At 41.8% G+C, this 26,003-nt stretch overlaps 2 protein-coding genes across 8 annotated transcripts; both read right to left on the bottom strand.

The window, feature by feature from the left end:
- Positions 1–1,599: 1,599 nt before the first annotated feature.
- Positions 1,600–19,019, bottom strand: slain2 (SLAIN motif family, member 2). Of its 6 annotated transcripts, none has more exons than XM_084355169.1 (10): positions 18,301–19,019; positions 14,656–14,798; positions 8,041–8,208; positions 7,772–7,945; positions 7,338–7,691; positions 7,105–7,251; positions 5,809–5,895; positions 4,100–4,138; positions 3,399–3,612; positions 1,600–3,311 (listed from the first exon to the last, which is right to left on the bottom strand). In XM_084355169.1, the coding sequence occupies exons 1-10, from the start codon at positions 18,783–18,785 to the stop codon at positions 3,248–3,250; spliced, it is 1,875 nt and encodes a 624-aa protein (XP_084211295.1). In that variant the 5' UTR covers positions 18,786–19,019; the 3' UTR covers positions 1,600–3,247. The 6 variants fall into 6 exon arrangements, with proteins under 6 accessions (XP_084211295.1, XP_084211296.1, XP_084211297.1 ...); XM_084355170.1 differs by having other exon boundaries at positions 5,809–5,892; XM_084355171.1 differs by lacking the exon at positions 4,100–4,138.
- A 364-nt stretch (positions 19,020–19,383) lies between these two features.
- On the bottom strand, positions 19,384–25,791 carry anapc4 (anaphase promoting complex subunit 4). Of its 2 annotated transcripts, none has more exons than XM_084354376.1 (28): positions 25,522–25,791; positions 24,965–25,080; positions 24,773–24,878; positions 24,545–24,677; positions 24,378–24,452; positions 24,265–24,291; positions 24,123–24,167; positions 23,940–24,024; positions 23,547–23,654; positions 23,286–23,456; positions 23,142–23,206; positions 22,964–23,006; positions 22,767–22,843; positions 22,571–22,671; positions 22,437–22,488; positions 22,284–22,339; positions 22,140–22,186; positions 21,979–22,035; positions 21,837–21,893; positions 21,650–21,743; positions 21,408–21,505; positions 20,934–21,013; positions 20,810–20,848; positions 20,625–20,726; positions 20,466–20,543; positions 20,196–20,363; positions 19,956–20,079; positions 19,384–19,755 (listed from the first exon to the last, which is right to left on the bottom strand). In XM_084354376.1, exons 2-28 carry the CDS (start codon positions 25,070–25,072, stop codon positions 19,516–19,518), a joined length of 2,436 nt encoding a protein of 811 aa, XP_084210502.1. In that variant the 5' UTR covers positions 25,073–25,080; positions 25,522–25,791; the 3' UTR covers positions 19,384–19,515. The 2 variants fall into 2 exon arrangements, with proteins under 2 accessions (XP_084210502.1, XP_084210501.1); XM_084354375.1 differs by having other exon boundaries at positions 20,952–21,013.
- Positions 25,792–26,003: the final 212 nt, after the last annotated feature.

The following is a 26,003-nucleotide window of genomic DNA, read 5'->3' as shown; positions in this document are numbered from 1 at the left end:
ATGAGTCCAACAGTGTTATTGTAAAATGTTGTATTCTGTGACTGTTTGCTCCACACAATAGTTCATCATAGTCAGCAGAGCATCACTTTACTGTGTGAAGAAACCTTTGAGTTGTCCACTGCGTCTGTGTCTCTGCAGCCCAGCCAGCATAAATCTCGGAGTGACACTCCCGTACATCAGGCTGTGACGCCACACGCAGAGGAAGACGAGTGTCCAGAGACAATAAATGCACTGACGTCACACGGCTTCAGGGCACTGAGGCTGGAGTGGGACGGGACAGTTTGCACCAGTCAGTGACTCAGGCTTTCATCTGTCTCCTCCCCTTCCCGGAGACACACCGTGTCCCCCATTAACCAACGGGTGACTCCAGGTACGTAACGCAACAGCTACGTGTGTGCAGAATACATAATGTGTCTCCTTCCTCTTACCAGCTGTAAAGTGGACGGACACTGGTGAGGGTGCACTATGAGTATACTGAAGTAGCTAATTCTGCTCAACATGCATTTCATTACTAATATCCAGGTTGAATGTCCCAGCATAGATCAGACTTAACATCTTTTTCATCTGTATTAAGTCTCAGCTTCCCAGTGTTGTCATGTATGCAAAGACACAACAATAAAATAATTGACCATAACAGCTTTGGATGTGCCTTTTTGATGAAACGGTTCACATCGATGCACTTTGATGTTTTCAAGTGTTGATATTCTGCCAAGAAAGCTGTTTAAAAAAAACTGTTAAGGCTTAGTTTGAGCCAGGACACATAAAATCAAAGTTTTCTGCTCAGATGTTCAGCCCACACAATGTGGACAAAAATCAAATGACCTGCAGAATGATCACAGCTCTAGCTTTGCTGAAAGACTGAACAATATTTGTTGTGACTGTGATTATTTTGACAGATGAGTCTGGAAGGTAATTTGTCCATTTAATCTTCACTGAAAAATTATAAATGTAAATTATAAATGTGATTTTTGCTGGACTCTGTACCAAACAAGTATGTTCCCTTACATCTGGAGACTATGATTTGGGGGCTGGAACAGCACAATGAGTCCCACAATGCTTCATTTATGATGGTATATCGTGACACATTTTACCTTTATCAACATGATTGCAGCTTTTAGATATTGTACTTGACCATATTATGATTTCTTTAATATTTTGATCAATCTTTTAGCCATACTTAGTGGTTACTTTAATCTTTGGTTATCTTATCGTTGTATAGTAACTACTGATATCGCCAATTTCAAGCATTTTCAGAGCTTTTCCAGCAACTGACATCTGTGGTGAATTAAAAATGATTATTATTTCACTTAATAACATTAAATCAGATGTTACTGTGCTATGAACAGCCAAAATAATGTTTCATGATTGCACCACAGACGGTTGATAAATTGAAGGAAATATAAGTTTTAACGGATACAGATATATACAGATATAACGATAGCGATGCAGTTACAGTTTCAAACAGATTCATGCATTGTATCCAAAATCCAAGCGGCTTTCAAACCTTGAACGCCACATTAAAGTGTTTTTTAAAGGACTTCAAGCACCTGTACGAACCCTGTAAAATATGCTGAGGAGCCACAAAAATGCAAAAGAGAGAACAACTTTTCTGCTTTTATTTGAAATGTGAATTTACACAGGGAAACTGAATGTCATGTTTGTGGATATAAAAAAAAGTTCAATAACAAAAACTTTCACACAAAAGGTGTGGTTGGTATGTCTATTTGTAACATTCGTTGTAGCTTCCCACTGAATCTGAGCTCAGACAGAGGCACCTCTCTCTTTAATAAATAGTTTCATTTACAGAATGAGTAATTAGATATAAATATGAAGGCGCATTTTAAACATTTTTTTTTTTAAAAGCAATTATAAATGTATTGATTCAATTACAAAAAAAACAAACAAAGGCAAGCAAATCAACCAAGCAGAGATGCAAAATGGCAAAGAATATTGGCAAAAGCAGAAATTGGCACGAAATGATAAACGAACAAACAAAGCAAGATGTTCAAACGCAAGTGAAACTTTAAATTATAGGCACTAGTTTCATAACACCCACCACACCAATGATCAGAACAACTTCCCTAACACTGGCACACTGATTCTTTTCATAGCACGAGAGGTAAAAGCCAGCAAAACTTATTCATCTTGTCATCTTTTTCAAGACATTTTCCTTTTTTTCATGGCATGAATGATATACACTGTCAGAAATCTGTTATGGGAATTTATTGAAAAAACTTTAAAGTTTCCTTGGTTTCATTGGCTGAATGGGGACAAAATATGTTTTTGGGTTCAGGTTTTCTTTTCCAATAGATACGTTTGTTAAGACGTCAGATATAACTCAGACCTAATGTTAAACTGACCAAGCACTTGAATGGAAAAGTAAAATCTTGGCAAACTGTGGCACAAATCAGAACCGAGGCTTTGGCCGAGGCGTCATCGATCACCCGGGGTTTCTCACAAGTCCTGATTTGTCCCTTTTGAAAACAATAAAAGGCTTTGGAGAGTTAGCTCGCAGTTGAGGTTCAAAATGTACATTTTTAAAGAATTGAAATCTTCAAAGAAAATACTGATATGGATTGTTTGGACATACATTTCATAAATAATTTGAATAAATAATTTCCAAAACAAACTTGTGCATACATTCTGGCTGATTTTGCAAGAGGAAAGATTCTTAAAAGTCAAACCCACACAGAGGTGCTTTCACTGTTGCAAGACATCCACAATTCTCTAATGTTATGGGACATTTTCACCTGCACAGCATCATCATAGAGATCGCTCACCTACGTCTGTTAAACACAGAGCATAAAGAGAGAAATGTGTGGAGACATTTCAACCTGAGGGAGGAGGAGAAAAGAACAGGGGGGAGAGGAGTGGGAGGAAAGCCGGGCAATGAAGTGATACGGACAGTCTGAAAGATGACTGCAGGCAAACCAAGGCAGGTGACGTGTCCTCTGCTGGCCGAGCTGGAGTCGAGCTGGTTTCTTTGGCATTTTCTGAGCAGTCTGCACTACATGCCTGACCCCTCCAGAGCCGGAGCCCACAGAGGAACACGATGCGAGGTCCTCTTTGATACGATGTGGACACTGTCTTCTCCTTTTTTCTTTTTTTTAAATTCTCAATTTTATATATTTTAGGGACATAGTCTCTCTCTTCACTGTAAAAGGTATCTAGGTAGATAAAGTGCCATGTTTTAATGTCTGCCTCCTTGTGTTGATCGTTTGATTGGAGAGCCCCCTGCTGGCCCGTCTCAGTAACAACCTTCCCTCCAGTTTTCACCTGTGCCGCTGTAGGACCGAGGAGCAGGAAGAGATCTGAGACAAAAAAAAACACGATAGTTAAATTCTGTCTACAGTAATTTATGCATGAGATCGGTGTGTGTATGTGTATGGTATACACACCTGCGCACAGGCTGGGCTAGTTTGCTGCGAGGCAGAGGGATCCCCCCTCCTGCAGAAGAAGAAGCACTGGGGCGGGGCAGGCCGCTGCGTGGAGGAGCCAGGGAGCGGGTGGGCGTGGAGGTGGCAGAATTGGGGTTGGATGTGGCCTTTACCGGCTGCCGCAAGGCCAGTGGGGACGGGGTGGCTGGAGTCCGCAGCTTACTGGGAGAGGGGACTGGAGACAGGCAGAGCAGGACTTTAGTCAGCTACAACTGGATTGTGTCTTTGTATATAAAATGCTTTGTTAGGTTTGAGTCTGACACTAGGTTAACAATGAAGTTATGATCAAGAGCACAATGGTGCGACATAGATATAATATGATGCCAGTTAACATACCTTTACAACAAAACATCTATCAAACACAGAAACATATTTGGGTCTTTGTTAACAACATTCATCACAAATGAAGTCAAACCTGTTATGGTGCAAGTTTAGAAACCAAAAACAAAAGCAACTACATTCAAAAACATCGAAAATAAACAAAAAGGCTAATCAACTCGGCTGCTTTCTATGAGTCTAGATGCACTGACAGAATGAGGTGATACACACATATTCTAGTGAAAACCTAAAGCACATATCATTAGCATGACATCAATACGACCACGGCGTGGAACCACAATCACAATATTTAAAAAAGGTGGAAACCCTCAGTGAATACTCACTGAAATCACCTTCTTCTCCAAAGCAACAGGAGAGTGGGACTAGACAAAGACGAAGACAACAGAGACAGACAGGCCTTAATACAGAGCTGGGAGGAAGCTGCTGCTGCTGCTGCTGCTGCTGCTGCTGAGGATGGGCTTCAGTGAGGTGTCTCTTACTGTCTGTGTGTTTTCTTAAACCGATGAACTGAATGTGGCGAGTGACCCCTTATGTGTAGCAGTGGATAGTGATGATGGGCAGTGTTAAAAAGGTACTCAAAAGTCATCCTTTTAAAAATATATATATACACGATTGCTGTTAAATATAGATAAATATATTTGACTAATTGAGCTCTGAAGCAGCATGCATTTGCTAAGTAGCTGGTAACTAAAGTTATCAAAAAATGGAGTGGAGTAAAAAGTACATTTTTTGCCTCCAAAATGTAGTGGATTGCACATAAAAAGTAACAGAAAATGGAAAAACTCAAGTAAAGTACAACTACTTCGAAATTGTACTTAAGAACAGTACACGAGTAAATGTACTTGTGTACTGGTGATGGGACAGTGAGGGAGTTGAAAGACAGTCTGCAGTTATAAAAGTTATGTAGCTTATGTAGTGTTGTTAAAGCTAGGTGTACTTTATAAACAGGTAACTGAATAAAACGTGAACATTTTTCACTTTAGACAAAAAAATGAATTGTTTATATCATGTAGTTTTTTTTGTTTTGTTTTTTTTAAATATGGGACATTTAATTTTGAAATTAAATGTTTCATATATTCTACCCATAATGTACAGTGCAATATTAAGTGTAGTCACTCCTCTGTTGCAAATCCTGTCAGTGTGACCACTAGGACTGTCACGCTTAACCGAATAATTTGCCTAACAGTACAGATTGTCTGGAGGGAAATGTTGTTGCTAAAGGTTGCAGTTACTATCCTACACAGGTAAATAAGCGGCTTGCATCACTGCGTGACAGGGTGTAAAAGTGATTTACAGTGATTCACAGTTTACATGGTTGAAGACTGTTATGTAAACTTAATGCTCACTTCGGAGCAGAGTTGGCTACTTACATTAGAAATGTGTATTGAGTCAAGGGAGTCAATATAACTGAAGTTGTACTTCATGTACACAGATATGAAAATACAACAATGTGAATGTAGAAAGTTATGCTAACTGCTAATAATGCATGTAATTGAATCCAAGTTAAGATGGCCGCCGAAGATGAACAGCTGAATGGAACTTTTCTTTTCATGTAGCCAGAGAGTCATGCGACTCTGATCGCGAACCATGGACCAGCAACAGCACACAATCACTGTTTTGACATTTTTCTGAACCAATTATTACAGAAGCTCGACACCGTCCTTGTGCAGATCCGTTCTGCCTTTGAAGTGCTAACATTAAATCCTTTCAGTATGGTGGCAAACCTGTGTGAGTCAACTCAAGCTCACCGCTGCCAACAACCACCCTCTATTTCACCTCGTTCTTTTAAAAAAAAAACAAAAAACTGGCTAAACCTGCCCTCAGTTACCTCACAGTTTGAAATGTCAAGCTGGCAACTAGTTCTTCACTTCACCTACCTCAGCTCAACACAATACAGCTGCATTATCATTTACACTCTGCATCAGTAGTCTTCAGTACACAGGCAGCTGACACTAGTAAGTCATAAACTGTGCACATGTCTGTGGTGCGATCGACCTCACAGCCTCCAGCTGGTTTAGGAGCAGGCTGTTACCTCGCAGGGCAGTTGGGCTTTGGAGGTGCTGTTTGGGCTTCGGGGAGGAGCGAGAAGGGGTGGAGTATCTCGGGAGCTGAGCTGCTGCTGGAAAACAGGGACATTTCAGACTTCATTCTGCCTGAGAGTCACAGCGCTACTGGAGGGAAAAAAAGGGCCGTGGAGGCAGAGAAAGCCACAGACAAGCCTGCAGTGCAGTTTGAGGCCACTAGGGGGCCCTACAGCCAAACATTCATAGCTTGTCCCAGCTTCATTCAAGTGGCGCGGCAGCAGGCTGTCGGAGCAAAGTGTCAGTGCCACGGTCAGCTTCAACAGCCCATCTAACCAGTCTCAGCACAGACAGAGAGATTGAGGCTGGTTTTGGTTACACATGCTTTAAGAGAAGTCGGTGAGAGAGGCAGAAATTCAGGTGTCTCACATGCCCAGTGCAGCCAAAGCTCAGATAGAAAACATACAACTATCAAGACAGTAAACCTTTCGCTATAGGCCAAAGTATACATATTAATGCAGCAGTAAAATCTGCTGTAATGTAAAAGCTCAGGCCACATGAACACCTGCCACTCAGAGGGCTGGTTAAGACAGGATAAAGGCAGTCAGTACATGTTTAACCAGCTGAAACCTGCCCTTTGACCCCTGTGCTCTCTGCCTCTAGTGACACAGAGGGATTACTCTTTTCTGGATTAAGGACAACACCATTACCTTTATCTCCCACTACAGGATTACATCAAATGGATACTCTTAGCCCACAGAGGTGGGATTGCGAGCTCTTAAAGAACGTAAAACCCTCGGAAACGAAATGTAAAACAATGTTAGTGTCGCTGATCGCAGGAGTCGCCCTGGATTCTCAGTGTTGCCGGCACCATGCTCTCGATTCTGCGGAATGGATGGGCGTGTTTCTTTGAAGTGAGAGGAAGGATGCGTGTGAAAAAAAAGATATTACAACTGCAAATGATCAAAGACAAAGAAGAGGATCCCCCAAACACCAAAGCCATGGCAGTACAAAGCAGCACAGTCCTCGTGCTGTAGGTGCAGCCAGAAGGATTAACAGAATTCCCATGTGCACAGTGACGAACAGGAGAATACACAGCCTGTCATGTTTCTGAATGTTTGGTATACTTGGAGAGCACAAACAAATATTAATATATGTCAGCAGACAACACAGTGATATCAGTGATGAATCTGCTGCAGTGTAAAGGTTCATTTACAACTTTGGAGGTTTTGTGTGTGTCTGCAGTAAAATGGATTGAGATAAAAATAGGACCTGTTGTTTATGTACGTCTCCGTCACAATACTCACTAGCAGACTGGCTCTGGTGTCGAGGAGAGCCGCCGTTTGGCACTTGCAGGTTGGACTCGCAGCTACGGCTGTTCTTGACAGGTTCTGGGGCCTGTGCCGTTGCCGCCGAAGAGCGCGTGAGGTTGGGAAGACTGCGACGCAGCTTTTCTGCAACAGCAACGACAGCAGAGAGTTAGCTCAGGCAAAATGACTGAATCGCAGTGTCCAGAATCACACTGATGTCCTCCACTTACCTTCGTTCTTCACCACGTTGGTCTGCATGTCGTGCCCGTGGCCCTGCAGCGAGTGGCGAGGCTGCTGCAGGCGGCTGATGATGGGCTGAGGCGAGCCGCGGCTGTGGCTGTAGTCGATAGACCGGGCGGGGGAGCGAGAGCGGGGCGAATTCCTGGGGGAAGCACGGGGAGAGTGTCGAGGGGAGGGGCTGAAGCGGCTGGAGGGCAGGTGGAAGGCCGGGTGCACCGCCTCCTCTTCGTCCTCCAGACTGTGCGCGTCTAACTCCTGGTCGCTGAAGGTACTGCGCCTTAACGAGTGGCAGGATGAACCTGAGCTCCGCCTGGATGCTGTTGCAGCGTAGTCTTGCCTCAAACCTGACAAACATGGACACACAGTTACAACACACTCTGAAACAAGCTGAAACCTGAAGGGAACTGCTGGTACAGGTACATACTCTCTTCCTGCATGCGTGCCAGTATCTGGACATCAGTGACATCATTGAGTTTGTAGGTGTTGGAGGAGCCCACTGAGTCCTCATCCATCTCTGACGTGCTCAGCTCACTGTCCACTGATGACTGCGGGCTCACCGCCGGAGGATTCCTCTCTGCTGCTGCGTTTCGCTGGTGTACTGGCGAGGAAATGATTTGTGAACACTTCAGTGAGTCACATTCAACAACAACATTATATTCTGTAACTGTCAGTGAACTGTACAGAGAGCCATACCTGCGTTCCCAGGCATTAGCTGCTGTCTGACAATGGGCACTCTGCTTGGGGTTGAGGAGGGGGAGTTGAAGCCACTGCTGTAGGGGCTGTTGGCTGCGTTTGTGCTATACGGACTTCCATAACCCTGCTGGTTGTAGGGGCTTCCATACAGGCTCCTGCGCTTGTTAGCTGTAGAGTCACAGAACAGAAAGAAATATCAGTCAGGCCACAGATTTGGTAATACAATCCATTATTCTATGTTTATGTATTATTTAAGAGGTGGGAAGTAACGAAGTACAAATACTTTGTTTCTACACTTGAGTAGATAATTGTAGGTATCTGTGCTTTACTTGTGTGTGACCACTTTTTACTTACTCCCAACATTTTAACACAAATTATCTCTACTTTCTACTCCTTACATTTTCAAAACAGGCTTGTTACTTAAGGGAATTATCTTTATTTTTTTATTTTGCGTCATTGCACACCACCTTCCCAATATGAAAAGACTGAGGCGAAATGACAGAGAGAGAGACTGGAATAAGGAGAATAGGCCTCTTAGTGTCTCGCATCTGCAGAGACCCTGCGGCCTGCTGCCTGAATTTCCCTTTTTTCCTCACACTGTTGCTGTGCTTGGGATGCTTTACCACCCACAAATGTCACTTTGACATCCTGGGAATGAGACTAAACAATCAACTATCTTTCTGGTGCATCTTAGAACAGTTTGGGCAAATCCTACTGACTCTATCTTTAAGTTTAACAGTCTAAATTATATTAATATGTAATAATATGTAAGTGAGGTTCAGTTAGCTTCACACAGAAACAGCTGGTAGAAATGTCCTTCATTTCTACCAGCTTTTCTTTCATCATCATTTCTTTATTTATGCTACTTAAGCTCTACTTATTTGCGGATCACTGTAATATCTTTCTGGTAAGAAGCTCAAACTGTCATCAAAAGATGAAAAGGCTGTTACTCAAATAAAAGTCTTCCCTTATATCAGTTACTGAAAAACCAGTCAAATCATCTCTCCAGTATATTTGTCTTTCCACAGATGGTCCTCTTAAAATCTAGCGTGTCTTTGTAAAGATTGGTATGAAGCCAGATAGTAGACTTTACTGCCCTGTACTGAGCAATAGTTCAATCCCTTAAAATACAACAGAATATTTAAATAAACAAATCACGTTTATGTTGAAATTTCTTACAGTAACTCAAGTTACAATAAACTTGTAGTAATGACAGATTAGTGTAATAAAAAGTAAGTGCAGGCAGTCTGTCAGTGGAAGATGATATGTGAAATTTAGCATACAAAATGAGAACAAATCGACTCTGAAAACTTGTTTCACTTGCCCTATTTGTTGACATACTACATCTATACATACTGTAGCCCATAAAAGACCCTGACGAAGCCTGCGGCTAATAGCCGACACTTTTATGAAAGCTCCACAGTGTGCTGGCAGTCTGCTCGAGTCTCTTAAAGCGTATGCTGAGTGTGGGCCTGATAGAGTTCCTGCATCATCAGCCGGGAGAATCACTTAACAATGCGTGCCATTCAATCCATACGCAGAGAGCACAATGCAATTCTCTGTGAGAGCAGCAGTCAAAGGCTCCAGTCTACAGATCTGTTGTCTCAGTCATGAGATCTGATTCTGGGCAGTTTGCTGGTCACTGTTGTACTTTGGTGGTTTGGGTGGTTAATGTCTCAGAGTTCACTCTTTACCAATCTCTCTCTCTCTCTCTAGCTGGATGTGTTTACACAGCTGGGTGGTGACTGGAAAGGAGCCTGTTAAGATCAGCCACCTCCCTTCACTTTCTCCCTCTCCTCCTGGTGGTCTGCACTCTGTCCTCCTGCATTATTTAAGAAATACCATCATGTCCACTCTGCTGCCATCTGCATGGATCAGCTGCTGAGGAATGTCAACAACACTGCAGCATGTCGGTCTGTGATGCTGCACACTTGGACAGTGGACGCTTTGGAGGGTCGGGTTTCTCTGGGACGTTCATGATTCGATTTTGATTAAAGGGCTAACATTTGATTATATGACGATTATCGATTGGGTTTCAAAATTCAGATTATTGATGTTTGACATCGAGAGAATGCGTCTCAGAATTGATTTTCCCCCACCCCTAAGGCTTTGTTTTCCGGATTTCGTAATGATCAAGGATGATGGTAAATGCAATAAAATTAGCATTAAATAAGTAATAACAAAAGTTAATGTTTATTAATTCAGGATTTGTAGGCCTACTAAGTCTTCAGATTTTGGAAAATGCTTAAATTAATTGTTTTCAAGGTTCAAAATATGCTTGAATTCGTATACATCCCTTGAAAATACTTTCAACATAATCTAGGCAATAATATTTGGATATTTTATACTAAACAATCTTGCAAACATACAATCAAAGTTAACATGAACAGCTAGTGTGGATGAGACCAGTATTCAGCAGCCATCAAACTACATAACCCAAAGCAGTAAAGATCTCAGGAGCTCCAGAGGAACTTTAGTGTGAACAGAAAAAGGAGCGAGTCCCCATCAGAGGAGAATTGAGTCCTCTCTAAAATGAACTAAGAATGTGAACACAAAAAGAGCTGAGTTGCTTTCCTGCTGGTCCCCTTTAAGAGGACTGAGTTCAGTTCACTTAAAGAGGATTATATGTGAAAACACCCAAAGTTAAATAAACAGATTTTAACAGTTCAACATTCAAATCCAAAACCTCAACTGTGAGCTCTTGTGGCTAAAAATTTGCATGAACACACCACTGACAAACAGGAACATCTCTGTGGGTGCTTACAAACACAAATCATCTCATGTGGTCTATTAAGTAGAGGAATCACATCAGGAAACTCTCCTCTTGACTAACATAGTATACCAGCTGTGTCTGTACTACAAAAGTCATGTGGGGGTCTGCAGCCCATATGAACCCAGCTTGGAGTTCTGTGTCAAAGACTTTAGGGATGATTAGATGACATCATGCCCTGTTGCAGCGACTCTAGCAGCACATTGTCACAGACCAATCTAAAGGGATCTGCAGCACAGGGACCAAACCAAAATAGAGTGTCCTCAAATCCTCATGTCCTAAAACAAGAAAAGAAGTCAGAGAAGAGAGAAGAAGTGTTTTTTCTACCCGCTTTGATTGATTTACTGTGATATGAAATTGTGCTGGAGGATTTTCCGTCTTGGCTTTTCAGCCTCGGAAACTTAGGGGTAGTTTCCACAAGCCAAGACAAAACAGTCAGCACACAAGAGCCTGATATAAAATGAAGCCCTGGAGGGCTTAAATGGTGAGGATGAAATGGAAGACAAAGTTTGGCATTGAGGTAAAAAATAAAATAAAAGAGCCTGCATATCACAAGAGAAGAGCAAACAGAGGAACTTTTGTAAAAGAGACAGATAAATACCAGAAAGTAGAGCAGGGCTAAAACTGGTAGAGACATGCAACAAGGAGAGGAACTGAGTGTACTGAGGTTTGAGAAAAGACAAAGCTTTAATGAGCAGGATAAGGGCAGGTCAGCTATGTGACTGTGGTTGAGACCTCCAGGGTCCTGTATGTGCACTGAATCAACAGCACAGCACAGCTGTCAGAGCAGCACCATGGAAAAAGTGTTCAGCTCCGGCAGCACACGCTGTGACTTTTTGTCAGGATTGTCCGACATGAAGAAGACGAGTACAGTCAGCGCGCTACCGTCTCCTCCCTGTTGATACTTACATAACTGAGGCACGTCATGTGGGGTTATGATTTTTACAGGGTGTGCACAGACAAAAGGCTTGGGTCAACACTGACGCTGTAAAGTTGAAAATATATGAAAGCCTTGTATGAGTATGTAAGCAGGCAGACGTATTATCTAGACAGAAACAAACACTTCATGATACAAGGAAGTCAACGCTTTGACTTCAATCTGCCTCAAGTGAAGTCAAGACATTTTTTTTCTTTGCAATTCCTCTGAGACAAACTCAAGCTGACACCATGGCAACAGGGTTTCCAGGCTCCTGCTAGAGACCGGGTGTGAAGGAGAGTAGCCGGGAGCCATGAGGGTGTGTCTGTGGTGAGGCTCTCTTTCGCTCAAATGCTCACAGAATGCACTGCTTAAGATGTGCTGAGGCCAGAAAGAAAAAATCTCTACTAATGCCCTGACCTTTTTCTTTCATTTATTTGATTTAAATGTTTTAACTACATGTCAGGTAAATCACAAGACTCCACGGAAAATCTTTGTTGTTCTGTCTTTGTGGAAGTGGTGACAACATCAGTGCTAACTGAGGACAGAAATGAAAGCAGAGGGGTGGATTGTATCAGTGACAGAGGGGATATTTTCAGGCTCCAGCAGGATGACGTTATCCCCCCTTCCACACCTACAGTGATGATATCACCACTATCACCCCACTCAAGTGGCTAGTTGTGTGTAGTATTAGTCAGCTGTTAGAAAGTGTAGTGTGCTTTGTTCAATAATAGTCCTTTTCACGCAGGCTCCTAAAACCCAATTTGGAGTGTTTTGCCTGAGAAATAAGCCTAATCTCAGAGGAAGGAAACGGCCCACAGTGATCACAATAAAGGGAAAAGAGAAAGCGATTAATCCTGGTGTGTTTTGATGAAAGTTGCCGTGCAGGTTTCCTGACTTCAATGAGATGAATCATACCAGAATCTGTGTACTTTTTCCCTGTTTAGATGCTCATAAATAATATCTGACCTGTGAACTTTGGGAGATATTAAAAAAAAAAAAGCTCTGCACTCATTTAGCAGCTGTTATCAACATATCTCAGTATCCATGGGTGAGGAGGTGGCTGTGTGTCCAGGTGCTGTCCAGATTGTTGCGCAACACAGCTGAGAAGATCACAGTGAACAACCTTCAGTGGCCTATTGCTCAACATGATCTGTCACATGGGCATACCACTGTCAAAATGGAAATGGCCCGGCTCAGTTTAGCTGCGAGGGTTTCAGGCCGGTCGTCCTCACTGAGGGACTGACTATAATTAGTGGCAGCCATAGCTCAGATAACAGACACAGACAGGGCATAAAACTACAGACTAGGTAGAGTGTTACAGATGAAATCACTAAATAATGTTTGTTTGATTTATACTGAATGCAATCATGAACAACTTTGAAAGAAAGTAATTCACCAGACAGATGTAATATAAATAAATAAATGCTCTACATGCTCTAAGCACCTAGGTGCAATCATATGGCAGAAAATGATTAATATTTTGCATACCCCTTGGCGAGGGTATAAATTAGGCATTATTTTTCACGCACATTTCCACAAAGGATCAACAACAAAGGAACTGAATCCCCTTTACACTATCAGCACCTCAAACACCTGATGATTTCATGGCTTTGACAATCATTTGCAGCACATTCAATCCCATATCAAAAGAAGAAGGGACTACCAACACGTACACACAAACACATTCTCACAAAGCCTCTGCCGGGTCATAAAACAACAGCCTCTGCCATTTTCTCTTTAGAATAAAGGAAGATGAACCACATGAGGGATCCTTTCTGATTAATTATACATGTGCTTGTGCTTTGTTTGTAATTGTGTCTTCTAGCAGTAAAGGTATTTGGAGAAATAAGTGAGGATAACTCAGAGCCATTTATTGTGTGTTATGTGTGCTTCAAAAATCAATAAATGGAAATAGTACGATTATTACAGAAGCTCAGTCCCATAAATTAAAGTTCTTTGTAAGAAGAATAATAATAACATGTATGGCTCCCTCTAGTCTAGCCTGCATTTAAACACAACTCTACTCTGGAACAAAAATTCTTTGTTTGCTATTTATATGACAATCATTTACAATTTTTACTTCAAATAATGTTATTATGGTTAAAAGTCTTGCAGAGCATTCACTAACAGCACAGCATTAGAAAAATCACTGCTGTTTTACCATGTTTCTGTGCCTCGTTGCATTAGTATACTAGTTTTGAGGTGAACTGTGGTGTAAAAAATGATGGTTATCAGTCGGTGTAAATTTGCTTATTTACGGGATTGAATTCTACCGTTAATGTTATTAAAAATATACACATTTCAAGTATATGTCTACGTCAGGACATAATACGTTGTGAAATAATAAAATAATCAGTGGTTCAATTGAAAAAAACAACCTGTCTTTGTGGAGTCTTTGTAACTGATGATAATAATAATAATAATAATTGTATAATATCATATACCATGAAACCATGATATTTTCTGAGATGTTGTACCATGAAAATCTGAACCTTGACATGTAAATTGTGTCTAACTTATATGACTTTGTTCTTGTCAGGATTAAGGAACTACACTGTTTTATTGTTGTCAGACTCTGACCTGACTACAATAGATGCAAAGTGATGTGGAACGACTTTTATGATAAAGATGAACAGCTTTAGTAGACTCATAGCTTCTTATTAATCTGTAACTTCTTATTTGCTTACTTTTGTTTTTGTTGTCTTTTTAAATGCAATCTGATTTAATGCATTTCTATGTCTCTGTAAAGCCTCGTGTCTGAATGCCTTCAATGAATAATATTATGGAAACAACTAAAAAAAAGTCTGTCTCAGTGAAGATTCTGTCCTGCTTAAGTTTCATCGGCAAGCCACTTACCACTACTACTACTACTGCTGCTGCTGCTGCTGCTTAGACTACATGTTTCATGTTAACTGAGGTTATTTACCTGACAGGGTGAGGTCCAGTCTGTGGATGAGGGAGCGCTTGGCTGATTCCATCTCAGGACTGGGGTTGTCAAGAGCTTGGCGGCACCACACGATGGGACTCAAGGTTTTCTGCAGGGGACTGTTGAGTTTGGCCTCATACAGCCTGGAAAAACAACAACAGAATACACAATTAGACTTGGTGAACTGCATGTTCTGTAAAAGCAATACAAACATATACGTACACTGTCATGTCATCTCTCTGTAATGATGACCGACCATGACTGACAGCTCATGCCTCATATGTGACGTGACCCAGCAGCTCTCAGAGGAAATGAGATTTAGGGGATAAAAGTGTTTGGCCAGAGTTTTCTCATCAAAAGCTGCAGTGCCAATGGCAGACAGAGCTTGCTGACACTGAAAATTACTATTTGTTTTAATCCAGATCTTTATCATACTTAAACATTAAAACTATCAGAGTCCATCAGTTATTTAAGATGCTGCTAAATAGACACCACCAGTTTAAAATGTACGTAGTAGTGACTTGTAGATATCTTTAAGACTTGTCACTATAATCTTGAATCTTACAGTTCACATGTTGCATGTGTTCATTTAGCACACACCAGTGTTGGCAATGATGACGATGCAACTTTCCGCTCCTGCTGCAGCAAACTTTAAGAATGGAACACTGTCACTTAGCCCAGATTGTTTGGAAAAAGTCACTGGGTTCAGTGCTCAGTCAGCTGTATTGATTGGATCGTCAAACCCATTTAATACTGCCACTGACCGATAATTTGTCGGTTTGTCGGAAGAAGAAGAAGAAGAAGACGGAGGAGGAGGAGAGACGAGAAGAGAAGAGAAGAGAAGAGAAGAGAAGAGAAGAGAAGAGAAGAGAAGAGAAGAGATTCCACTCTGTGGCGAAATCGGAGTCAGCAGCTGTCAGCTCTGTTGCAGCGATACAAGAAGCCTTTCATGATAAATGCAGAAACATTACAGACAAGGAGGACTAGTGTAGAGAAATACAAGCTGAAATCTGGGACTGCACACTTTCACTGTTTATCAACACAAAGGCAGTCATTCACATTCACTACAGCACATAGTAAATCTACCCCTAAGAGACCAAACACTTCATACATGACCTTCCGAGCTCTGAAACAATGATATCTGTCATGTCCACATGCGGTTTGGGGGAGTGTGACAAGTAGATATTGACAGGCAGTAGCACTGCAGGAGGAGAAGGCAGAATTTCAAATCCAGTCTGATGCTAATTCAGGGATTACAGGAGTCTATGACAGGAGCTGGCGAGAGCCTGGCACTACACCGTAATCCCAGATATCAATCTGATCCAGAGGGCAGACAAACAGCCAGGGCATAACGAGAGTGGCTCTGCCGAGCATGAGTGAGCAATGTCTGAAAGTGGTCCGATGTCAAAAGGCTCAGAGGCTGGCACTGCTGCAAGCAAACGAGGGAAGACTCTGCTGTGAGCTGGCGTTCAACCAAATATGATCTACATTTGGAGTAGTTTCAGTAGCTGTCATTAAGTTGTATCAGGAGCTACGCCCTAATGTTGCTTATTACAGTGTCATGATCATAGGAGATGCCAATCAAACAAACCCTTCCTGACAAGAGAGATAACAAGCACCATCTTCTGAAGACGGCCCATCATTTCATATCTAGTCTGTCCTAATTATGGTTGTCAAAAGTATCAATACTTAAGTACTCCTTTGATGCAATCTGTTTAAAACCATTTTCGATAGTATTAAAGGGGTTCTGTGGAACTTCTGTGTTGCGCTGGAAGATGTTCGTTATTTTACATTAGCGCCCTCTATTTCTAAACTAACGTTAGCTACTGTTGCTCTCTGTTAGCGGAGCAAAGAGAGGCACTGAGACAAGGCACTCGATAACCTTTGGACTGTCACGGAAAATACGAGTCCTTCACAAAGAAATCAGCAGTCCAGCAACATCAAAACAACTTAAAAAATCATCTACAGGCTTGCTAGGTGACCGAGAGAGATGGGGAAGGTCTCATTTCACGTTACAATCAGCTCATATATGCACAACACGAAAGTGACTTATATATTTGAATTGTTACATAGTGACCTTTTCTTTATGAGCAGGTCAATAAAAAAAGAAAACGTTATTCTATTTTGTGGGCATAGTTTTTTTTCTTTTTGTCATGTATCAAAATAGGTATCTGGTATAATTTTTTAATACTAACATTGTATCAAAGTTTTACATTCTGGTATTTTGATAACCTAAAAGGTCCACTATGTAGTTTTGGGGAAGAAATTTTAATGAGAAAGAAATGATTCTTTATACCCACATAAACTTTCTTGTTTTCATAAACAAACTGACCTTAAAAGACAACATACTTCATACTGTTGTACATTGTTTATATTTGGCGGACCCTGCCACCTTTCTAGCTTCACACAGTGTTGTGGGGACCTTATTTTCCTCTGAGAACAGCTTGTTTATTCAGTTATGGAAAAAACACATATTTCTGTTTGTATTACTACCTTATTAAAGTGTAACTATTAAAATTCTGTGTAGGAATTTCTTCTCCAAAACTACACCGTGTCCCTTTAATCCTAACAGACTGTCTGTAAACCCTTTCACCAAGTCTACATGTCAGATACCCGTGTGATGAAGATTCCTCTCAGTGTGTAACTCTGCCTCATCGAGGGATTTTCCTCGAGTTGGGATGAGAGGCGAGATTTAGAGAGCTGCGCAAATCCAATCTTACACCAGAGTTTCAGGGATTACACTTCTAAAGAGTGCCTATGCAAAGCCACCTAACCCTGAAACACCATAACTGCTCAGCGCTGGAGGAAATAATATTATCACAATGTATCAGGACAGGATTAAGAGCAGGAGTGTGGGCTGTCAGGCTGTTTCCGATTATAAGCAAACCAACATGATGCCAAAGGGTCATCCATGTCAACATGACCCTTTTATGTTATAAATACCCGGTGTTTGTAAGCCCCGCTCGTGATCAGCTTTTGGACACTGACACAGCGTTTATTCCGACACGATGAGACAGAAGTCCTATTTCAGATCTCTTGCCTCCTCACTTGGTGCTGCAGAAAACTTGTGGCTGTGTGCCAACAGTTGGTGCGAAAGGGAATTCAGAGGAGGACTATAACCATGGCTACCTCTCCCACATGGCTGCTGGTAACAGGAAAACAACTTTCACTTTAGCTGCACACACTGATCTCCTGCCACCACTGTCATGACAGGCCAAGCAATCTGCCACATCACAGCATGAAAACGGTTCAACAGATGATCAGGGACTGGAGGGTCCTGACAGCTGAGAGGCTCAGAGGCCTGCTGGTCAGAAACAAATGCACACAGGCAGGAAGGAAGTGATAATAATAGACCGAGATTTAGTATTGATTGTATGACAAAGCATGTCTACTGTGATCACAGAGTCCGAGAAGGGGCTTGGCATCGCCCACATGACTTGCCAAACAACAACATCCCTCAGTCAGCGATCCACAATGAGACTCCTTCAAGCACATATGACTTCAGATTTCACTGAAGCTACCGAGATTGTTTATGCCAGACGTTTTGTCGTGGTGGCTAATGTGCGGAGCAGCTGTGCCCCAGTGCTGGAGACACAGACACGGCTGTAAAGGCGAGATACCTCCCAAGACAAGCCTGTCACTCACCAGCTGTCCTCGTCTTCGTGTAGACAGTCCATGTCTTCCAGATCTAAGATCTCCACTTCGTCCAGGATCGATGTTTCCCCTTCATCTGCGAAACCCCCGGTAGTGTCTGAATAAAGTGAGTTCATACTCGACACAGAAGCAGAAGCAGCCGTTGCCCCCTCATATTCATACGGCCTCCTGAAGCTGATACCGTCGTAAGACAGTCTGGGGCTCAGACAGCGGTTATTCTCCAGCAGCCCACTGTAGCGACCCGTTCCGACGAACCCCACCCCAGGGAAGCCGGCCAGACCGGCTGCCATCCCGGCTGACAGCGACGACTCGTATCCGTCGCTGAGGGGTCTGTGGTTCCCTGACATCGCTCCGGACGAGGACAACATCGTGGACCGACTCCGGAGCTGTTCGTTTTGCTGTTCTAGTTTCTTCACCAAGTCCTGGAGCTTCCGCACCTCCAAGTCCGCGTTGATATTTGAGTTGATATCCTCCATAGTGGCTCTCCTCAGCCCAACGAAAATATGCGGTGGTCTGTGGTATTTTTAGTCCTTCCTCCGCCGACAGCCTATTTCTTCTCGTTTACTTCACTTTTATCTCCGTGTTTAAAGAAGACACTTTGGTGTTCGACCGACTTAAAAAGCTCAACATCGTCATCTTCTCCAGTTAACCGTGCTCACGGGCAGGGTCGAGGCCATTTTCATAATACTCGTCACCAACTGTGAAAGACCAACAGGCGGCGGATAGCAGACGTCACCGCGTACAGCGTCGGGAGCGAGCACGTAACCAACACCTATTTGCACGTGCACAAATAACTAGTCTCGTACAAAAGCGTTTAACGTAATTTTTTCAAAATAAATGTCGTATTTACACATGTAACATTTGGCTAGCTCAAGAATTATTCGATTATTTATTAATTATTTTTTATTCAACTATACATTTTTTAATTAAATATATATTTATTGGCCTCAAAGTGCCAGTCCAAGTCATCTCTAAAGGAAAACAAAGTGAAAGGCATGATGACAAAAACTATCAATTATCAAATCTACACTACAATAAAACATTTTTTTTAAAAATCAACAACTCAAACAAATATGAGCACAAACATGTTTATTTTCATATACAAACATTACACATGTTTCCAAATGTGTTAAAAAATGCTTTGCAACAAGCCTAGAGGTGGAGCTAAGGTGTATTTTTTAAGTCACTTGTTTCAGTGTCTCAGTCTTAAGAGAGTTCAAGGGCCTCCTCTGACTCCAGGTGCTCCTCAGTTTTTTGGAACACTGCCCCCTTCTGCTCTCCGCCTTCATCTTCAGCCTCCGCACCATCCTCCCCCGGCCCCTGGCTCGTCATAGAGGTGTCGAGCCCATCCTGGTCAGCGCTGGCGTTCTGCGAGTCTGCTCCCTCGTCATCTTCATCCTCCACATCCATCTCAAAAACGCGAATGTGCCTCAGATTGGCACTTAGCTGCCAGGAATGAAAAGGTTAATGTTAGAAAACAGTCCATTACAGTCATTCACTGGCATGCTCCCCGCTGGCAGAGGAAAGTGAGAACGCCAAAAATGGATCTTATTGATCCCTCGAGCAAACATAGAAATACTGCACTAAAACGAAAACTCCCCATACATTTATTATAGTGGGAGGTGTTAGATATAACTTTAACATACCACACAGGCCACTTTGCGGATTCCATTGACAGCAACAAACTGGGCCTTCATGCTTTCCAGTTCCCGCCACTGATTTCCCAACACTAGCTCTTGGCACGGGATGGCACCACTCTGCTGGTCCAACCTGCGTTACAAATCAAATTAAATAAATGACTTTTAGTATTTTGGTCCAACAGCCTGGTTTATACCAGTGAAAATAATTATCATGAAAGGTAGATGTGTTTAATAATACACACACACCTCAGGTTAGTCTCCCAATTGAATTCAGTCTCACAGCTCAGGGCTGAAGCTAGAGGAAGCTGAGCCAGGACGCGCCTTCTGTTCTCTTCTTCTGATCCTTGCAAGACCACAGTTAGCATTTCATCGTCATAGAAACGAGCATCCAGGCAGCTGTATACATAATTAGGTCTAGAAAAGAAAATTATGCTGAGTTATGGTAGAAATACCTTCACTTGCATTTATGTTCATTCAACAAAATTAATTACTAGGAATGACATGAGAGGGACTCACTGGGCTGTAGCATTATCATCGTCTGTGTTGTCAAGATGGTGGCTGAGGTCAATGGACATGACGCTGTTGGGGATGTGTCTGTGTGAAAACAACAATTACGGTTACAAATAAGCTTAAACACACAAAGAAACTCACACATACACCAACAATCACACAAACCTGTTTGGGTCTGTTCCTTTGCGTAATAGGTAGAGTTTGCTGGGTGAAACCTCTGGCATGCAGAACAAAACATAGTGCATTTTGGCTTTCTTGTCATTCCACCTGTAGCACAAAAAACAAATATCATTAATGCAAACCCCCCCGTCTCTCAGTGCAAACCATTATGATGTTTGTGTTTTACGTACAAAGATGGAAGTTCAAAAAGTCGTGGAGTGTTTTCAGAGCTGGAAAGACAATGGACATGACCAAATAAATACACCTTTAATCACAATAATTTAGTAATATTTGAAAATATTACAGATTACTTACGGAGACATAAGATCATACCTCTCTGGCACGGTGTACAGGGGCAAAAAGACGGCCTGTTTTACAGACTTTCCAATCACTTCCTGCGCACACATATATAAACCATAAATAAGCATGTGTAATGTGTAAAATGTGTAAAATGAAAGAATAAGTAAAAATTTCACAAATAAACATCTGAAATGTATGTTTGTAAAGTCTGTTCAGTTGATTATTAAAATTAATTAATCAAAGGACTATTACCAGAACACATTACTGTATTTTAGCCAAAAGAGCTGTATTGTGGTAACACTATTGTTGTGTAAAAATGCAGCAGAAGGGCTTTCGATCTACACAGAATGGGCAATATGGTTCCTGTTCTTCAGGTTTATCTTGAAGCTACATATCCAGACTTTGTGTTTGAGGGTCGCTGACATTTGTGGCTAAATACTTTGAATATACTCGTGAAAAAGAAGAAGATGGACAGCACACAAAACTCACTGCAGGTTTCTGTAGACACTGCTCGATCACACTCTCCATCATCCTCTTGACGAAGTGCAAAGACTTTTGGGGATATGAAGGAAACAGCAAAGGGCTCTCTAGATAAACATGTCAAACATTTTATCTGTTAGTTGTGGTGGTGCCAAGCTAACCTTTTACCTCATTTTGAAAAACAAAGTTATAAAGACAGTAATTATTATTAGCAAATGTTCTGCACTTATAAAGTCAAGATCATAATTCACCCTTCAGGTGCGTGCTCTCCTGTAAAAACTTCAGCCACTGGTTCCCCTTAGTGTTGGGTGGAGACACAAGGTCCTCATCCTCATCCTTAAGGTACTGTAAATGTCAAGATAAAAGAGAAACCAGACTGTTGTAAGACAGCTGCTCCATTCAAAAACACCTGAAGGTATGCAAGTCAAAACCACCTACCTGACCAACTCGTTCTACGTTGAAGTACTTCCCTTTACGATCAAAGAGTTCTTCATTCTGTGAGAGAGAGTAGTCTGTGAACAGCTATAAATATGTTGAAAATGTATTCACCATTATTGCCGAGTCATTACACTGATCTCACCTCACTGAAGTGCTCAGACAGGAAGTCAGCAACAAAGGCGATGTCCTTCTGAGTCATCTAAGGGATTAACCAAACATGTTAAAATTCTAGGAAAATGAAAGTGTTCATTTCAGGAACACTTGTCTAGAAACAAATGTCTCACAGCACCTTTGATAACTAACCTTGTTGAGTTCTGGAGGTACATGCTCCTCACACATCCTTAGCATAGCTGTAAAGAAAAAAACAGTGATTGTGATAAAAGCAATCATTAAAACTTCATACTTTAATTAAAATGCTATACTTTAATTTGTAATCTTTATTCTTACCTACATACAACCACCGAAAAAAGGCCTTAAAGTTCTTCATACTCTTGTCAATCACCCTGAATGATAAAATAACAGCAGATATACAATTTACACAAAAAACTTCATAATTGTTGATAGACAAGAAGTTAATTACTAAAAAATGTAATCACTCACTGCAGAAGTTCATTGGCTTTCAGAGAGAATGAACCCACTGCTGTGATGGCACCTGAAAACATAAAACACACATGTTGATGTTGTTGATTCAATATCTGATGTTTTATTAATAATGCAGGTTACAGGCGCTGTACCTTCTATAGCTGCTGAATCCAGACCGAGGGGCTCGAACTTCTGTTTCCACAGGCACATGCCTTTCACCTCGCTGAGGTGATACAACAGAGCCTCAGAGCCACTGTAGCCATAGAGAGACAGAGGGAGAGATTTGAACTGAAAGATCTCAGGTACCAGGTGAAGGAGAAGTGATGAGAAGTGAAAGCCTGAAAATACCTCTGCAGGTGGCTGATCACCAGCTTCTGGATGCTGGAGTAGGAGGACTCAATGGACTGTCCGAGCTTCTTTAAGCCCTGTGATGAAAATATATTATACAGACAACAAACAATCAAACAAGATGTGTTTGCCAGTGTCAGGAAATCTTATCTGAAGTGCACATAAAAAGGAGCATTCACACCACCTCTTACTCTCACCTTAACAGTCAGCTGGTTCATGAGAAGAGCCTGCAGTTCAGGACTGCATGAAAGCAAAGAGCCAATAGGAAGAAAAATTAGATTAATTAACCCAAGATATTCTGACTCCATCTACAGGACACACCGAACATTGCAACATGATAATGAGCGAACACTAAGAACAAAAATGTTTTCTTACCTTGATTGTCCCCACAGCAAGAGCTCCAGAAACTCATCTTGAACTTGAGTGTTTGTGTTCTTTTCCTACGAAGAGCAGAAATAAACAATTTACTGTTCGCTCTAATTTCAGCCAATTTATACTACAGACCCCACGACTACTGACCTGAACAAATTTAGTGAGTCTGAGATCCATCTGCATGAGGATGTCCTCCCAGGCTTCACACATACATGTGAGCGAGAGGTGCAGGTACTGCAGCAGGGTGGAGATGTGGGTGAACTTGCGTGCCATCCTGGTAACTTCAGACAGACAGTCTGATAACAACCCTGTGTCTAACTGGAAGACAAAGATGGACAATTAAATGACCAAATAAAGAAAATGCAGGTTTAAAAGAACTGGTAAATGAATCCAAATCATCCATCTCACCTGAATGTAGCAGATCTCAGGGTTGTTGTCAGCAGACCTGACTTCTGTGATGACGGACAAAGACTTAAGATCACTGGACAAACTCAGGCTGCGACAGGTTCCTGATACCTGTAGTGTCATTACATGAAAATAATCATTAAATGTGTTGCTGTATTCTTCAGAGGCTTAATATTGGACTTTTTTGGACAAGGGGTTTGCTGATGGTCTTATTTGCTTCTGTAGGTCATGTAGCGCCTTCAGCATTAGATTGAGACCGTTTTAAAAACCTCTGTAGAAGGTTTGAGTGGAATTTTTGGTGAAAATATTTTTTCAGTGACCAATATATCAGTTGATTTATTAACTCTTTCAGAAGATATAACTGACACATCATACAAATAAGGAAAAGAACCTTACCCCTGTTAAAGTGGCAATCTTGTACATCCCGTAGGCATACAGCTCCACAAAGCCAGCATCTCCTCCAAGAACAAGTACGTTCAGCCTGAATGGAAACAAAATGGGCGATGTTATCATTCACAGCTCTTAAACTTAAAAAGTAGCATGGATTAAAAAGTCTCAGACTGAAGAGGCCTCATTTACCTGACTTCTCCCAGGAGATTCATTATCTCGTCAGACTTTTCCTCACTGTAAGACAGACAGATCATGGCAGCTATCTCAAGTAAAACATACAGTAGTCGACTGATATCAGACTAATGAGTTACGCATTAAAATACTGCCTCACCTGAAGATTTTTGAAGTTGTGCTGTAGCTGGGGAAAAAGTTTTAGCAAATGTTATTCAATCAACCCAGGAGTTGCTGTCTTATAACCTGATGTGTAACGGATGTTGATGTTACCTCTTGGGCAGTGTTGGTAATTTGGGAAGAAAAAGTTTGGATTCATCCTCCGAGTTGTAGAAAGAGCTGAGGGCACTGAAACACATTAAAAGAGCAAACATCCACATTATTCTTGAAAGTCAGACATCCTTTGTGCCACTGATTTGATCCATGAGCCTCACACATACCTGTTCTCCTCTGTCACCTCCATCCAATGCATGCAGGTCACAGGGTGCTGCATTGGAAAGACGTGGAGGATCTCTGCTTTCTCAACACCGCACAGGACCACCTGCTTGGTGTCTCCAAGGCTGAAGGCCAAAACTGGGGAGTAAAAAGGAGGATAAAATGTATAAACAGCTTTATGCTTCCATCAACAAGTAGACAACTATCAAGAGAAAGATGTAGTCATTCCTTACTTTTGCCATCAGGTCGCCAGGCAAGTGCAGTGATCTCTTTCCCAGTGCACTCACTGGGTGGTAAGCTCCAAACACGCTGGAAACTAGCCAAGCGGTGTAGCAGCAACTATGGTCAAACATCAACCATACAATTACAAAGCTATACACGATACCAAGACATGTGTCAGGAAAAATAAAGGATTTCAAACCTACCTCTCCAGTTGTGTTGGCCAGAGCAATAAGATCCCTTTTAGGAGACCATGCCATACACAGGACAGGGTTAGGAAGCTGTTTCTCTCCCACTTGCCGGAAGGCAGGCATGTTGTGGTCTGGACAGTATGAAATGTTTTAATAAATACATGTACAGCAAGTTAATTCGGATGGCTAAACTTAAGATAGTTAGTAAATGTCTTAATGATTATGTTACACTGTTATTGGTGATTGAAGAAGACAAGACAGTTGAGCCCTTGTTATGTGTACAGTCTCTGTATTTTCATTATAGTAGCCTAGAGCTGGACGACCTGCTACTTCCTCGACCAACAGAACATTAAACATCCACAATTTGATGATTACTTAAATATTCATTGTGAATTGACTATTTTGGACTGTCTTGTGCAAAACAAGACAAGTAAAGATGACACGGTAGGATCTGGGAAATGCAACTGGCGTGTAAATGTAGAAGTGTGCAGCAGGTGGGTAACATTAGCGCTAGCCACAACCTAAACAACACAGGCTAAACCAACAGTCCGTGCTAATAAGTGGAGCCTTACCGTTTGGAGTTGACAGCCTTCTGTTTAAATGCTAGATATTACTGTATGCTAGCAGGTTTGTTAGCAAGCCGACCTAGCTAATGTAGAGAAACCCCCATGGCTAACTTTGGCCGTGCTGGACATTACGGGCGGCGAAATTATAACTGCAACACGGCGTGTTTTACATTTAAACGCGTCAAACACACTCTGCCCTGCGAAACACTAGATTTAAGTTTTCTTCGTGATGTTTTCACAATTACGCGGACAGCGCCATATTTTCCCTGCGACCAATCATTGAGGAGCGACGGCAGCCGCGATAAGACATAATTGCTCGGAGAGAAAACGCGATTCGTAAATGTGAGACACAAAAAAGTGGTCAGTGAGCAGACAGTGAAGGGTGAATTATTGATGGGCGACACGAAGCTTTCTTAAAAGTACTGAAGCACCAAGCTCTAAAGTTTATTTTCTTGTAATAGTTTATTGTTTGGGAGCGTTTTACAGTC

The sequence above is a fragment of the Pagrus pagrus genome (genome assembly GCF_965226575.1).
Source record: "Pagrus pagrus genome assembly, chromosome: 6".
Taxonomy (NCBI): domain Eukaryota; kingdom Metazoa; phylum Chordata; class Actinopteri; order Spariformes; family Sparidae; genus Pagrus; species Pagrus pagrus.
Note: the sequence above shows the minus strand (reverse complement) of the source record. Positions and strands in the feature narration are given on the sequence as shown.

What these genes read in the sequence shown, in the direction of transcription:
- slain2 (XM_084355169.1), bottom strand. Translation starts at nt 18,785, where the DNA reads ATGGAGGATATCAACTCAAATATCAACGCGGACTTGGAGGTGCGGAAG. An exon ending in GGCACGCATGCAGGAAGAGA is followed by an intron (nt 7,692 to 7,771) that starts GTATGTACCTGT and finishes CATGTTTGTCAG; the next exon opens with GTTTGAGGCAAGACTACGCT. An exon ending in CTAGCCCAGCCTGTGCGCAG is followed by an intron (nt 3,312 to 3,398) that starts GTGTGTATACCA and finishes TTTTTGTCTCAG; the next exon opens with ATCTCTTCCTGCTCCTCGGT.
- anapc4 (XM_084354376.1), bottom strand. Translation starts at nt 25,072, where the DNA reads ATGCCTGCCTTCCGGCAAGTGGGAGAGAAACAGCTTCCTAACCCTGTC. An exon ending in GACTCACTAAATTTGTTCAG is followed by an intron (nt 23,207 to 23,285) that starts GTCAGTAGTCGT and finishes TGCTCTTCGTAG; the next exon opens with GAAAAGAACACAAACACTCA. An exon ending in GGATTCAGCAGCTATAGAAG is followed by an intron (nt 22,489 to 22,570) that starts GTACAGCGCCTG and finishes TTATGTTTTCAG; the next exon opens with GTGCCATCACAGCAGTGGGT.